The sequence below is a fragment of the Salvia hispanica genome, chromosome 3 (genome assembly GCF_029641045.1).
Source record: "Salvia hispanica isolate PSC_SH4W2 chromosome 3, Shi_PSC_v1, whole genome shotgun sequence".
NCBI classification, from domain to species: domain Eukaryota; kingdom Viridiplantae; phylum Streptophyta; class Magnoliopsida; order Lamiales; family Lamiaceae; genus Salvia; species Salvia hispanica.
In genome coordinates, this window is record NC_142694.1 from 25,156,771 (window position 1) to 25,173,139 (window position 16,369).

General features: G+C 40.1%; 1 protein-coding gene across 1 annotated transcript; it reads right to left on the reverse strand.

Moving 5' to 3' along the window:
- Positions 1–6,730: 6,730 nt before the first annotated feature.
- LOC148930426 (uncharacterized) lies at positions 6,731–7,246 on the reverse strand. The gene has a single exon (XM_089066471.1). It carries the CDS (start codon positions 7,244–7,246, stop codon positions 6,731–6,733), a length of 516 nt encoding a protein of 171 aa, XP_088922597.1.
- Between the last annotated feature and the right edge of the window lie 9,123 nt (positions 7,247–16,369).

The following is a 16,369-nucleotide window of genomic DNA, read 5'->3' on the forward strand; positions in this document are numbered from 1 at the left end:
TTAATTAAGCTTTCAATTGATTGTTTGTTTTTTAGTGTGACATAATTCTGCGATTGATTGAATGGTGAAAACGAAAGTTTGGGTATGATCGCTACATGCCAAAGAATCGACATTCTTGAAAAGCACAATAAGAGTATTATATATTGCGTCGTAGAATAACTTTGGACAAACATATTCAGTACGTAATATACACATATAAATTATGATATTGAATTCGATACACAATGAATCTGAATTCACTATACAGCTATGCAGTCTATATATGGTCTTAGTTCAATAATAAGAATATCTTTGGACAAAATCATAAAAAAATGTTTGGTAAATGGTATGGAAAATATTGACAAAAATGTGTCGTTATCAAATTTCGTAGATAGCTACATGACAGTGACTTACTTTTCGCGTTTATATCATATGTTAAGTTTATCAACATTTTATCTTTTCCTATATATTACTCCATCCAACCATAAAAAATAGACCAAATTTACTATTTTGGAGTGTCTACCAAAATTAGACTAGGTTTAAAAATGGAAAATTTTCAACCAATACTAACTCAATATATCATTCTAAATATGAACCTCACACTCTACTAACACTCATTTCACTACCTTTTTCCTTCCTCTCTCATACTCTTTCCTATATCTCATTTACTTTATTAATTATACATTAAAAATTATGGCATTCATTCATAATTTCGTCTATTTTTGGTGGACAAAAAGTAGAATTTATGCATTTCTTGATTCAATAGATAAAAAATGGTGAAGCCTAAGTAGCCAATACCGATGTTAATATTGATAATGGGAGGATTTAAATTTATTTGTAAGATTTCACGTATTTTTTTTTCCAAGTTCACATAAATAGTTGTTGAATGATTTTACAAGTACATAAATTGAAAGAAAGGGAAGTTGGAGAAGATATAAATGGTTAGAAATAATTAGGATTGAAATAAATAAAATTATGTTAAAATTAGGATATAAATAATTAAAGTATAGGGTTCATAGTAATAAGTCATATTTGACTCACCCGTGTCCGAACCAATTGAAAAGTCTAATGTTGGTTAACCGTATAGATATTAGTGATTTTTAGATAGTTATATTTATTCTTTTTAGCATTCAACCAATGCGAATATTGCCATACTAAAACAGTTTTTGATAGCTCTTCAATGTAAATTGATAGAGAATACAATAATGAATAAGTTCATGTATGGATCTATCAATCTCGCATGCGAATTTATTTCTTCACATTTACTTTATCCTTTTTAAAGTTTTATGTTGTTGAGCTTAACTACAGTATTAAACTAAAATCAAATTAGCCTCATCATATAATCGCCAAGATTTCCCGGTAGATAATATTTCAAATAATTTGAGTGATCTTATAAGTGTCATTACTCTTCACGAGTTTTATTGGTGCAAAACATAATCCGAAGTTACTTTTTAATTATTATTTCGTCATTTTTCTATGAAATAGTAACCAAGCTGTCAAAAATCTTAAAAACATAATAAAGTAGGTTATGCAATATTTATAATAACATAGAATAAAAGACAAATAGTAATTCTGATATTTTCTCCGCCCCCTTGTAATATTTGTGTAAATTTACTCAGACACATATCTTTTATGCTAAATTTCATGCGATTAAGTAATGAAATCTTTAAGTTTGTATCCATTTTCACCAAAAAATAACAATAAAACAAAGCTCATATTAGAAAGCATTAATTATTTTAGCTGCGAATAAATAAGCGAAAATGATTTCACATTAATAGCCACCGTTTTAAATAAATGTTGTGCACCATTATAGTTTTTTAGCTCCTCTAACAAATGAATTAAATTAAACATAAGTTACACCTGTTTCTAAATTGATTAAAAAGCTACTCCATGTAAGTATTAATGTAGGATGAGGCCGACTATCAAGTTTTAACCATATCTGTTTATCGATTAATCGGATGATAATAACAAAATCAATAATCAATTAGGTCGGCAGTCAACTTCTTGTATCCACATAATTATTTTGTGAGTTACTACTCAACTCGTGTGTGGATTAGGTTCATGCTCACTTCATGGTTTCTGCATGAAAAATACAGTCTTTATTTTCTTGATGAGTAGCTCTCCTAATTTGACTTGGAACTTCTGCTTTCGAAAGAAGATGGTTTCACATTTATCATGGGCGAACAATTTTTGACACAACATGAAAACCCATCATAAGCATACACAAAATTAATGAATTTGGATAAAGTCTTATTAAGCATGAGTTCTTTATCGGGTCGACCCAATAAGAACCCAATGATTTCGAGTTGGGTCGGGAGATTTGGGTTATTCGTTAAGAAATAAAATTATAGTTTAATTGTTGTTAATAATAAAAATATTAATATTTATATTTAAATCGTGATAAAGTTTATCATGTTATAGCAATTTTTATTATGTAATATCACATTTTATCATGCAATTAGGTCATTATTATGTCGTGTCAAACCAAATTGTATGTTAACTTACTAGCGTTAACGTTAGAGGTCACAATTTTTGACATAACACGAAAATCCAACACGAAAACAATTTCTGTTACATTAACTCATTCCCTTTTCCATCACTGCCGTTTAAACGCCGTCCCTCACACCATTTGCACATGCCACGTCGGATGCTACACATGCTTTATTCTTATCCGGATCTCAACTTATTCTCCCACGTCAAATTGTTGCATGCACCCATTCATCTCTTCTAGCTCAGCATGCAACAATACTCCCCCTTAAGGTTCCTTGTCCTCAAGGAACCAAGGAAACCTCTCTTTAATCACATCGGCAAACTCCCATGAAGCTTCTGCCGGCGACCAATCCTTCCAATGAATGAGCCACTAGGTCACGGCTTCGTTGTGTTGCTTCACCATTTTTCGATCAAGAATCGCTTGAGGCACAACGTCCCGAATGTGTGAGATCACTGGGAGGTCAAGAATGGGACCAGTCGGAACTGACGCAAGTCGGAGAAGCGAAACGTGGAACACATTGTGTATGGCTGTTGTGGCCGACAGATTCAACCTGTGAGCCACTAGGTCACGGCTTCGTTGTGTCGCTTCACCATTTTTCGATCAAGAATCGCTTGAGGCACAACGTCCCGAATGTGTGAGATCACTGGGAGGTCAAGAATGGGACCAGTCGGAACTGACGCAAGTCGGAGAAGCGAAACGTGGAACACATTGTGTATGGCTGTTGTGGCCGACAGATTCAACCTGTAAGCCACCTGCCCAATCCGATCCACGGTCTGATATGGACCAAAGTACTTCGGCTCGAACTTGTGATGTTTTCCCCGGATTGATTTCTGTCGGTATTTCTGTAACTGCAGCCAAACCCATTCACCAATGGCGTACTCACAATCAACTCTGTTCTTGTTAGCTTGGTTCTGCATTCTCACTACAGCCCGCTCCAGATTTGCCTTCAACAAGGCAATCGTTTCTTCCCTATCACGAAGAGCTATATCCACGGCCTCAATGTTCGAGTCACCGGGCAGATAAGGTGTAACACCCTGACTTCTTCTATCATTTTTCTCGAAATAATATTTATTCTCAAGCCGAACTTTTTTTCGTTTAATCTTTGTCTCTTTTCGAGGCTTAAAAGAGTTTTGGACTTTTACAGTCAATCATGAAGAATCCATTTTAGTCTATTCAAGCCCAACTTAATTTTTGAGAAGCCTTTTCACCAATTATTTTATTCTTCTAGGTTTCTATTTATTACAAGAGTTGGGGCATCCTAAATTGTTTATGCAAAAGTATGTTGAGCCCAATACATCAATTAATTTATGCAAGCCCAAATCTTATATTCCTTTACAAAGAATGGTGTCTCTTCATCTCTATTGTGACTCTTCTACTCCCCCTCAAATTGAAATCAAAAGTCACCATTTAACCTCTAATAAGTATGAACCCTCCATCTTCCAAAGTAAGGAGCGTTGCTACAATCTCCTCACCAAAATTCACAACCATAAGCTTGTATATATTAGAGAAGAGAACTATGGTTTTCGTTCGGTCCAATCCAAGAAATTGAGAGAGAGGTCGATAGACGATGAGATGAGCGGCGGTGGCGTTCCTCGATCGAACATCGATGAAAAAGGAGACACAGAGGCGGCGCTGCATCTACCGGACAGCAGCGGCAGCGCTGAATGATCAGCAACGACGATGGATGGCGATGACGACGTGGCTCCGAGAAAACCAGAGCAGCGGCGTGAGTGGATCTCGGCAACGGCGCTGAAGCCACCGTGTTTTCGACGGAGACAGAAGGAGGACGATAGTGCAAGCATCGGGTGCGAACAGCAGCGCTGCACCATGACAGCAGCGGCGCTGCGTTGTGACCGAGGGAAAAGAGAGAGGATGCGAGGCGGCAGAAGTGCAGCAGCGGCGAAGGACCTGACGACGGCTGTGCTGCGATGGCGGCGATCTACAGTACGGGGCTGTACTTGGCAGCAGCAGCAGCCACGGCTGCTTATCAGGACAGCAACAACCGCGGCGGGTGGAGTTAGCCGATGAGAGCTACGGCGATGTCTATAACAGAAGATGAGACGCAGTGATAAGTGTTGAAGGAGAACCGGCGGTGAAGCGGCAGTTTGGGCAGAAGGCAGCGATGGCAGGCACTCACCGGAGAGGACAGCAGTAGCGCTGTATGAGGCTATGCAGCGAGAAAGAAGGCAGAGATGAGAAAGAGAATTTGGAGACAGCACTGCTAAAGTTAGTTTTCAATTAGAGAGAGATGAGAGACGGGAGAGAGAGATGGAGAAGCAAAGAGAAAGAGATGGGAGTTGTTGCTCAAATTTTGGGGAGGTCACCGTTTATGTAAGGTGAGAAAATATTGAAGTTGTTTTGGGCTTTGTTTTGTTTAATGTTTTGGGCCAAATGAATTTTAATTTAAAGTTTTGGGCCTTCTATTTTAATCAAGGTTGGATTGGAATTTATTTGGTTTGGGCCAAATTAAATTAAAATTGAAGATTGAGCCGGAGTATATTAAATCAATGGGTGACTTCACGCACGTTTTTCGAGGGCGGAACGAAACACGAGTTAAAGCTTTAAACGAACGAGGTGGGCTTTCTCTTTAAATATTCTGAATTATTTTGCCAAAATGATGAATGATGTATATACTTTGTAAATGCGTAATGTCTTGCCATACTTTGATTTTTGATGGAGCTGCCAATCTGATTGTCTATTGTGTTTGATTCCCTCTGGACCTTGATAGTTAACGAATTCGGGTCTGACTAGGGGGTGAGCCCTTACTCAGACTAGTGTACACAGATAGGGATCGTGAGCCGTCTTTCGGGTCGGCCGGTCCAGTGATCGAGTTTGTGGCCACATTCTCGTTTCACATGATGGTTCAGATTTGGTATGTGATAGTTGAAGATGATAGTAGATCGGCCGATCGCCATTTTAAAGATGAAAGTATTTTAGTGTTTCTCGGCAGATTTTAAAGTAAAACCCGAGTACACTTAAAGATGGCATGACATGACTTTATGAAAATGTTTTTGGCATAAGTTCACTGAGTGCATTAAGTACTCAGCCCTGCATGTGTTTTCCCTGTGTGCAGGTTGAGCTGTGACGAGCGCGGAGGATGTTGAACATGAAAGTAAAGAAGATAGAAAATAAATAGTTCCTAATATATATTATGTCCTCATACATAATATTATTCTACTCTCGAATGCTTCCGCTAAACATAATTTCTTTTGATTTCATGTATTATTGTGATAATATTCATTTCGAGTTGTTGATTGTCGAAATGACACTGATTTTATTCGAGCTATTCCCATTTATTTCGAGCTTGTATTGCTTTCCCCTTTCTTCCCCGCTTCTTCAATCCCCCATTAGTCGCGATCAACCGTGTTTTCTATCCTTAGGAAGTGCGGTCATGACATAAGGGACGTGCAACGGAGGCTCATACCCATATAGGGCTTCGAATGGAGTCATCTTGATGGTCGAATGGAAGGAGGTATTATAGCAGTACTCCGCCAACCCCAGCCATTGCGCCCACGTGTGTGGCTTCTCCCTTACCGAGCAGCGCAAGTAACTTTGTATGCACTGATTAACAACCTCGGATTGGTCATCCGTTTCTGGGTGATATGTCATCGAGTGTAAGAGGTCCACCCCGAGAAGCATGAAAAATTCCTTCCAAAAGGAGTCCATAAACGTCGCACCCCTGTCACTCACGATACTACCGGGCATACCATGCAATTTGAAGACTCCATTCATGAAAATTTCAGGCACTTGCTTAGCTGAGAATGGGTGGGCGAGGGCCAAGAGATGGGCGTACTTACTTAAACGGTCAACTACCACCAAAATTGAATTCTTACCGAGAGAGGTCGGCAATGCTTCCACGAAATCCATCTTCAGATATGTAAATATGGCAGCCGGAAGTGGTAAAGGTTGCAGAAAGCCGGTGGGAGGTGTATTTCCTGCCTTGTACCGCTGGCACACCACACAAACTCGGACAAACTCGTGAACTTCTCTGCTTAGCTTAGGCAAATAAACCACCATAGATGCCCTCTTATTAACAGGGGCGGTGCCAGAAAATTGTACGAGAGGGGGCAAAAATATAAATATATACAAATAAATGAATAAACATAAAACGACAAAGATACTAAAATATATTAAGCATGAACTAAACAATTACAATTGTTCCCGACGAGGTCTCATAACTTGAAAACTATGCAAAATTCTTTCAGCATCAATCTTACAAAATATCTCTCTCTCAATATAGGTAACCAAACAATCATTCATCTAAGAGTCTCCCATCTTATTATGAAGACGGCTTTTCACAATTTTCATAGCCGAAAAATACCTCTCAACCGATGCGGTCGCAACAGGTAGAACCAAAGCCAACTTCACAAGCAAATAAACCCATGGATAGACAATATGTCTTCCTGTAGCAACTAACCTTTGAGAGAGATATCCAATACTTTCAAGATTTGAGAACTCTTCATGTGATCTCTTGTCGCGGATATAAGTCTCGAGCTGTTTGTCAAGCAACCGAAAACTAACTTCAGAGAACTCCAAAGGATAACAATTAGCAAGTTGAATCATTTTGGATTTGTTAAAAGTAAGAAAGGAACTCTTTGGGCTTAAGCAAGACACGCAAAGAAGCAAATTTGTGTTAGCTTCTTTGAAGCGATTGTTGAGTTCTTGTAGTTGCCAATCGATCACACCATTAAAAAGCTCAAACCTGAAATAATTCAAGTTCGTCAAAACTACACCTTTCCTTCGAGGTCGACCAGGAGGCTTATACATGTCCTTCATATCTAAGATTTCAATATCATTTTTCTCAGAAAATATAGATACTTCGCTGATCAGAGACTCTCATCCTTCATCCCGCATATCTTGTAGATGTTGTTTTGCTACTTCAACTAAGGTCATCGCATTCACAATATCCTGATCCTTCCTTTGCAATGCCAAAGATAATTCATTCGTGATTGCTAAGATTGTCGTCGTCAAGTGCAAAATGAATGCAAACTCAAAAGTTGGCACAACACCTAATAACAAACATGCGTCACCACTTTATTCTCCAGTACCATCTTCCTCAACGATTTGGAGAACCTCAATAACCGGAGTGAACACCATCGACAAATTTATCAATGACCTATAATGAGACCCCCAACGTGTATCACCAGCTCTTTGAAGACTTCTTTCTTGATTAGAACCTGTGCCCGTCTCGAGTTCACCATAATCAAATGCTCCCAAAAGTCTTTCTATTTGCTTCTCCTGAAGTAAATCTTTGCGCTTGCATGAAGCTCCAACTATAGTAGTTATATTGTTCACCAAGTTAAAAAAGGCAGCAACTTGTGGTTTTTTCTTTGCCACAACAACAAGAGCTAGTTGTAATTGATGAGCAAAACAATGAACATAATAGGCAGAAGAGTTCTCTTGCAGGATCAATTCCTTGAGTCCATTAAATTCACCTCGCATGTTACTTGCTTCATCATAACCTTGCCCTCGCACTTTAGACAAGCTCAAATTATGCTTAAAAAACAAAACTTCTATAGCCGCTTTTAATGAGGAAGCTTTGGTGTCTCTTACATGAACAATACCAATAAATCTTTCAACCACACATCCTTTTGAATTGACAAATCTTATAGCAAGCGCCATTTGTTCCTTGACTGATATATCACAAGATTCATCAACTAATATAGAAAAGTATTCATCACCGACCTCATGGAGAATAGCATTAGTGGTCTCCATAGCACAAGCACGGACAAGATCCTTTTGAATATCAGGAGCTATCATTTTCAGATTTCCCGGAGCATTATTCAAGACAACCTTCTCTATATCATCATTATGACCAGTAAGAAAACGCAGGAGCACACGAAAATTGCCTTGATTTGTAGACTCTATTGATTCTTCATGATCACGGAATGCCATACCTTGAGATAGAAGAAAACGGATACAGTCAAGTGAAGCCGTCAAGCGAATGCGATAATCCTTCCGTGCTTGTGTTGATTGCTTGGCAAAAGCAAATTAGATATGTTGTTGTTGCTTCATCAAATCCTCACAACTTCTCCATGCTCTATTGTGGGCACTATCTGGACCTCCAACGTGCTCATTGAATTTTTCTTTTTTCTTCCAATTAGTATATCCATCTGATACAAACACTTCACCACTTGATTGTGCTCTAGTATTAGGCCTATAAAGATAGCAACACAAACAAAATTCAGCATCTTTTGAAACACTATATTCCAACCAATTTCCATGTTCCTCAAACCATTTTGGAACAAAGCGTCGATATATGTTTCCAATTTTTTTCTGAGGAAAATCGTGTCCATTCGGTTGACACGGGCCTTGTTGCTGATAATGCCTTCTAATTCTATCACGGTCATTAGGATGATATCTGAAAATATTCTTTCTAAGCCCGAGATCAGAAGGAAGGTCTTCCAAATTGATTTCCACATGTTTTCTTTTAGAGTGATCATCACTTGCTCCTTCTCCAATTGATGGTATTCCTTCTACTATTAAATTAAATTTATCCATCTGTTACTTGAAAATCAAATTTTTAAATTGATTTAGTCATAGTGTTTTAATCAAATGATGAATATTACTAATAACTAATACTCTAATAGAAGAACATGAAAAGTTAGAATTTAGGATTGTAAAGTGTACACAAATATGATAAAGTATGATAAATTAGATACAACAATTAAACTACATAAAAGAGATGGTATTCCTCGATCTTACCGTATTCATCATATTTTGGAGCGTCGCGGGAGCATTTGTTAGCCCAAACGACATAACAAGGAACTCATAGTGCCCCATATGTGAATTGAATGTCGTCTTTGGTACATCCTCGGGGGCCATACGAACTTGCCAATGCCCCGACCTCAAATCGGTTTTTGAGAACCAACAAGCCGATCCCAATTCATCCAACAACTCCTCTATAATGGCAATCGGGTATTTGTCCGTGACAGTCACGGCATTGAGCGCTCTATAGTCCACACTTAAGCGCCACGTGGAGTCCTTCTTGACTAACATGATAGGACTCGGGAAGGAGCTGTGGTTGTGTTGTATCAAGCGCGCGTCCAACATCTCCCGTATCATCAGCTCAATGACACCGGGAGCACCCACAATTTCCTCACGACAGCCATTGCAGTGAAGGTGTAGGAGTCTCTGGAGGAGGTTACCCCAAAGGCGGTGGAGGTGGCTAATGAGCTTTGACACTGAGGTTTATATTTTACAGTTGGAGTCCTACGATCTCATTCTTGGGGTGCAATGGTTGTCGACCTTGGGGGATATCCGTTGGAATTTTAGCAGTTTGAGTATGGTTTTCATGGTGGATGGTGTGGAGTATAGGCTACATGGAGAGGAAGGAATGGAGCGGGGTAACCAACTCCACTACATGCATTTTCGTGACAATGTCGGGCTGCAGAGTAATGATCAAAAGCTAAGTCAGATCATGGCCATAATTGAGGGTCTACCATGGGCTTGTTACATCCTTACGCAAGAGGAATTGTGACCTGACCTTTCGGCCTTACTCGAGGCATTCGCCCATATCTTTGAAGAGCCCAGAGGGCTGCCCCCACCTCGAGCGCATGATCATCAGATTGTCTTAAAAGATGGAGCGAAACCTGTAAACATCCGACCTTACTGTTGGAAAAAGAAAGAAGAATAAATGGTGTTGGAAAAAGAAAGAAGAATAAATGGCTGCCCATATTTATTTTGTGTAGAGTTCCTAGTTGTAGTGTGTTTCCAATACTCTTTTATTGGTGTATTTAACGAGACTTAAATCTCCTTATAAATACTAGGGAGATGAGCATATCAAAAACATCAAGAAATACAATCTCTTCACTTTCTATAGCAATATGCCTATCCAATCTTTCTATATCTCTCTCGATTACCATCTTTAAGATGGTATCAGAGCAGGAAATCAACAAAAAACCTCAAATGGAGGAAAGCCAAATATACACTCTTGAGCTATTGTTCGAGACAATCTCAAATCTAATTGATTTGTACAAAGTCAACACAAATGAAAACCAAAATTCCTACTAGCCGAAGAACTTCGGCGTAGATACCAATCATCTTCCGTCACAGCCACTCTCTCAACTCATTCACACCCAAAAATAATGCAGCGGCACAGCTTTACCACTAAGTCCAACCAGCACCTTGTCATCAAGGCTGCCAATGCAGCAACAGCCACGAGCCTTCCTAAGAAATCCCCAAATGTTTCTAGTAAAGAAAAAGGAAATCAATTCTGTTAATGACTCCAACTCGGCCCCCAACGAAGAAAGTAGCGACAATGTTGAATCGGGAGACGCAAATGACCAAGAAGGTGAAGAAACTCTCGATATAAAGCTTGAGATTGCACCAACAAACTTTCGTTTCCCTACTCTGAAGAAGACGTACGCAGCAGCGGCAACTGAAGAGAGTCATCGGCGGCGGCTGCTCCACCCGTCACAGACAACAGTGTCGACGGCGGGATACGCAACACCACTCGGCAGCAGGATCCGTCGCAGGCTGAAGCAGCATCGGCGGCGGCAGAGGCCGTGCACCAAGGAAGAAAGAAGAAGCGGAGGAGGCACGAGATTTGGGCGAGAGGCGAGGACCGATCAACCACCGCCGACAAGGGAGCCGCGGGGAGGAAGGCCGGCAGCCAGTTTCTCGTCAGAAATCACAAATTTGAAGAAGTTTTGTTGGAGGCAGAAGCTACTACGATTGAGTGGGAAAGATGGGGGAGTTTTAACCCTCATTAAAAATTGCCAAATGCCCCCCCCCCCCCCCCCCCAAGTCCAAGCCCCTCTAAAAAAATACCCCACTCACATCTCACGTTGCAAAATGGTCCCCAGACTCCCAGACACTCTCAAAATATACCCCATAACACCCCAGCTATCCAAAAATATAAAAAAACACCCCAGATATCCAAAACATATCATAAAAGCCCCCCAATGGTAAAAAATTCTGAAAAAATGCCTCCATCTTTCGAAAATTCGAAAATTACGTCCCATATTTTTGAATTTAAGCCATCCATTCCGTGTATAAATTCTTTCCAGCCTCTTGCGTACTCATCATCCTCCCACATAGGACCTAAAGACTACCACTGGATTTTTGACTATGAGGCAACTGATACCATGTCCTTCGATGCTTCCGATTTCCTTGATATCTCACAGTCCACAAAAACTTATGTTCAAACTGCCAGTGGGGAGTTAGCACAAGTGAAAGGGGCGTGCACGATCACTATCTTACCAACCCTTCATCTCTTGAACTGCCTTTATGTTCCGTCATTGTCGCACAAACTGTTGTTTGTTAGTGATAAGGCTCGTTTCATGCATCGGTTTAGGGTTAAAATTCTGTGCATTTGGGGCGCTAATGTGCGTTATTGAGTTCAGGTGCGTAGTAAATCTGTCGGACCCAGGAGTTGTTGTTACCTGACCTGGCAGATGCAAAAGAGATGAAATTGAAGCAAAAATCAGAAGTCGTCGTTCAGACCTGGGAGAATCAAAAGTTGGCGACAGGAGCAGAATGGAGCGAGAGCAAATTATTTTAAAGATTCTTACTCAAGGGCAGGAGCGTAAAATCACCAGAGGGGATACCCTAGGGATCAGAGCCTCACATATATAAAGAGCTCAGCCTTGAAGAAGAAGAGAATCCGTGAACAGCCACTTCGACGCTCTCCTAGCTCTAGTTCTAGTTTCCTACTTAAAATTTTCATCTTCGACTGCTGCGCACTTGGACATGGAGGATTCTGGCCACCGTGGTTCTCATCGTCATCGTTGTTATTTTGCTGTGTAACACCGCCTTGTGGAGGCGAAGAAACAATTTTATTTGCTTTCGTTTAGTACCTTGTTGATTTCTAAGTTTCGCAACTCTAGTTTCTTGCTTTGATCTACTGGATTCAGACCTATTTCTAGTTATTATGGAAGTTTATGTTTGCTTTTGGTTGAATATCTCTGAGTTTATGTTCATCTCTTGTTTTTAGCTTTCGTTTGTGTTTGTTGTTGGATGTTTGGAGCTGAGATCTGTGTTTGTTGTTGGAGGTTGGGAATTTGCATATGAAGATGTTTGGATTTGTTGAATCTTGGTGTTTCGGAGTTGGAGTTTCGCATATTTGGTGCTTGATGTTTACGTTATGCATGATTATGGCTATTTACTTTCTGTTTCTGCATCCTTTAGGTCCAATAGCGTAGATTTGTTAGTTTAGGCTTTAATTTCTCGTTTTAAGTCTAGATCTAAAGTTTGCTCTGTTTTCATGGTGTTTAAAACTCTGTTTTATCTGCTATTCTCGTTTGATTCCTGAAGAAGATGAAGTTGTTGGTAGTTAGAACAGATCTGCTTTATGTCAGTACTTTTCTGCATGTACTTTACTTTTTTTCTGCATATCTGCTAGACCTGTCAGTACGATCTAATTTGTCTCTTGCTTTTCGCTTTATGCTTGTCTGTCCAAATTAGGAAAGTCTGTCTAGTTAAGTTTACTCCAGTTGTCTTAGAACTTAAAAATATCTCATTCTCTCTGAGTCATGTATGTTCCGTACGCTTTCATTTCTTAGGTCCAGTAGGTAGAGTAAAGTTCTCCCGATCCATTAGACCCGATAGTTAGATTAAAACTTCACTTATTTCTCAGACCCAGTAGTTTAAGTTCTCGACCCACAAAAATTGCGTGGCAGGAGCCAACCCTTTCCCAAAACATCCTCAATTACAGTTCCGTAACACCTGCTTCCTCGTGGGATCGATCCTTTACTTCCCTGTGCTAAGTTATAGTATAGTGGGTTGAGGTTTTTGAAAGGACAGCGTGCACCCAACGACCCCTTTCTGATAGTTCCACGATCTTCTAGCCTTCGAAGTCTAGTCGAATCCTCTGGACCTGTTAGATCGAGTGACACATATCACAGTACAAACCTGCACTGCACTCTTTGGACCTGTTCAGTTAGTCATGTAACAAGAGATCTCAACTGCAAATTGCTAATGCAACCTCGTTTTTGTATGTTACAGGATATCAAGACGGGGACGATAGTTGGGCGTGGCACTGAGCAACATGGACTGTACTACGTGGATGAGATAGCCCAACAGAGTACTGCGATGCTGACTCACGGACTGACTGACAGACAGATTTGGCTCTTGCATCGCCGGTTATGACACCTATCTATAGGATATCTTCGCCTACTCTTTCATGAGTTAGTTTCTTCTACGCATGTTTTGAATTGTGAAACTTGTGTTTTGGAAAAAAGTCACAGACATTCCTTCAAATCAAACAATACTAGAGAAAAATCACCTTTTGCTTTGATTCACTCTGATGTGTGGGGTCCTGCCCCAGTTACCGGAGGACAAGGTTTTAGATATTTTTTGCTATTTATTGATGATTTTTAACGTATAACTTGGATTTATTTTTTGAAAACAAAATCATAGGTTTTTGAGAAATTTACCGAGTTCTATCGTCTTGTCCAAACCCAGTATAACTCAAAAATTCAAATCCTTGGTTCAGATAACGGGATGGAATACGTGAACTCTAAGATGATATCTTTCTTTACTGAAAATGGCCTTGTCCACCAAACTTCGTGTGCTTATACGCCCGAACAGAATGAGGTAGCCGAGTGAAAAAACCGATACATCCTTGAGATCACCCGTGCGCTCCTTATAGAATCTAACATCCTTAAATCCTTTTGGCCGGAAGCCATCGCAACAACTATTTACCTCCTCAATCGTCTTCCCACAGGAATCTTAAACTTCAAAACCCCCTTAGAAGTCTTCTCTTCCCAAAACTCGATCCCATCATCTGTCATCCTCGAACCCAAAATTTTTGGGTGCACAGTTTTTGTTCACATACCCAAACATGACCGTGATAAATTCTCACCATGTGCAGTCAAATGTGTCTTTTTGGGTTATGGGAAAAATAAAAAAGGGTATAGATGCTATGATCCGTCGACAGATCGCATGAACGTTACTATGAACTGTGACTTTGTTGAGAATGAACACTTCTATAGCCAATCTAGCGGCTAGGGGGAGAGTGAGACATGAAACCTAAACAGTGACGCACTAAATTGGCTACCTTTGTGGGGAGAAACCATATCAGGGAGAGCATATTCAAAGGGAAAACAACCAACCTAGCCTACCATAGCCAAATCCTGTCACAGAAATCGGTCCAACAGAGGAAGTTAACAGTAACACCGGGCAGTCAGATTCCCAAGAACAACACATGCCACCTCAGGGCACTACCAAGCTATCTGACCAGTCATTGAATCTTGAGGTAAATACTTCTGATCCCAATATTGGTACCTCATCTGAAACCACTAACAGTGATAGGGAAATCAGAAGTAATACAGATACAGATGAGCCACCTACAGAAGGAGAAACAGGGCACGACAGATTGCCTCACAGAAGTACAAGGGGCATTCCTCCTTGAAGATACTCACTAGACTGGAAGGGGCGGAAATCTAAATACTCTGTGGCAAATCTTACTCAGGGCCACGTCACTGAAATGGCTAGGGCATTCGAAGCTGCAATTTATGAAGAAGAAGAGATTCCGCAGTCCTTCGAAGAGGCAATGAAACAAAAACACTGGAGGGAAGGCATGAAGAAGGAGATTGATGCCTTTAAAAAAAATTGAAACATGGGAGAAGTGTACTTTACCTCCGGGAAAGAAACCAGTTGGATGTCGTTGGATCTTCACCATAAAAAGACGTGCAAATGGTTCAATCGAGAGATACAAGGCAAGATTGGTTGCTAAGGGATATACTCAGGTATATGGAGTAGACTAGGCCAAGCTTAATACAGTAAGAACTCTTCTATCTGTAGCTGCATGTAAAGATTGGCTGTTATACCAGTTCGATGTTACAAATGCATTCATTCATGGAGAACTTGAGAAAAATAAGGAAGTCTACATGGAAGTTCCCCCAGGGTTTTATGAAGAATTTGGAAAAGGGCAGGTGTGCAGACTAAGAAAAACCCTTTATGGGTTAAAGCAGTCCCCCAGAGTATGGTTTGAAAGATTTTGCCAGGCAATGTTCAAACATGGCTTCGAAGAGAGCCATTCAGATCACACACTATTCCTAAAGAAGAGGAACGGAAAAATGACATGTCTAATCATATATGTTGACGACATGATCATAACAGGAGATGATACCGAAGAGATCCAAAATCTGAAGGAAAATTTGTTTAAGGAGTTCGAAATGAAGGACTTGGGAGCATTGAAGTACTTTCTAGGAATTGAAGTGTTGAGATCTAAACACGGGATATTCCTAAGACAGAAAAAGTATGTACTTGACATGCTAGTCGAAACGGACCTACTGAACTGCAAGCCTGCGGAAACCCCAATGATACCTAACCATGGGTTGAAAATTGTGGATGGAGCTAAACCTACAGATCGTGAAAGGTATCAACGGTTAGTAGGAAAACTTATCTATCTTGCTCATACCCGGCCCGATATCTCATATGCAGTTGGCATTGTGAGTCAATTCATGCATCAGCCTCAGGAAGATCATATGAATGTTGTCATGAGAATTGTGAGGTATTTAAAAGGAACACTTGGTTATGGGGTATTCTTATAAAAGAAAGAAGATCTGCAAATCGATGGATACACCGATGCCGATTGGGCAAGCAATTCAGTCGATAGAAAATCAACTGGAGGTTTTTTTTACCTTTGTTGGTGGTAACTTAGTCACTTGGAGGAGCAAGAAACAGAAAGTCGTAGTCCTATCAAGTGCAGAAGCCGAATTTCGAGGGATTAGAAGTGGTCTTATAGAGATACTTTGGCTTAGAAGATTGTTAACAGAAATTGGCTTTCCATCGACACGGAGAAGTCAACTTTCTTGTGACAATAAAGCAGCAATCGGCATTTAAGAGAATCCTATTCAGCATGACAGAACAAAACATGTCGAAGTCGATCGTCACTTCATAAAAAAAAACTCGAAGGCGACATCATCGAATTTCCATTTGTTCGATCCGAGG

Excerpts from the sequence above, each read along its gene's own strand:
- LOC148930426 (XM_089066471.1), bottom strand. The coding sequence starts at position 7,246 with ATGAAGGACATGTATAAGCCTCCTGGTCGACCTCGAAGGAAAGGTGTA.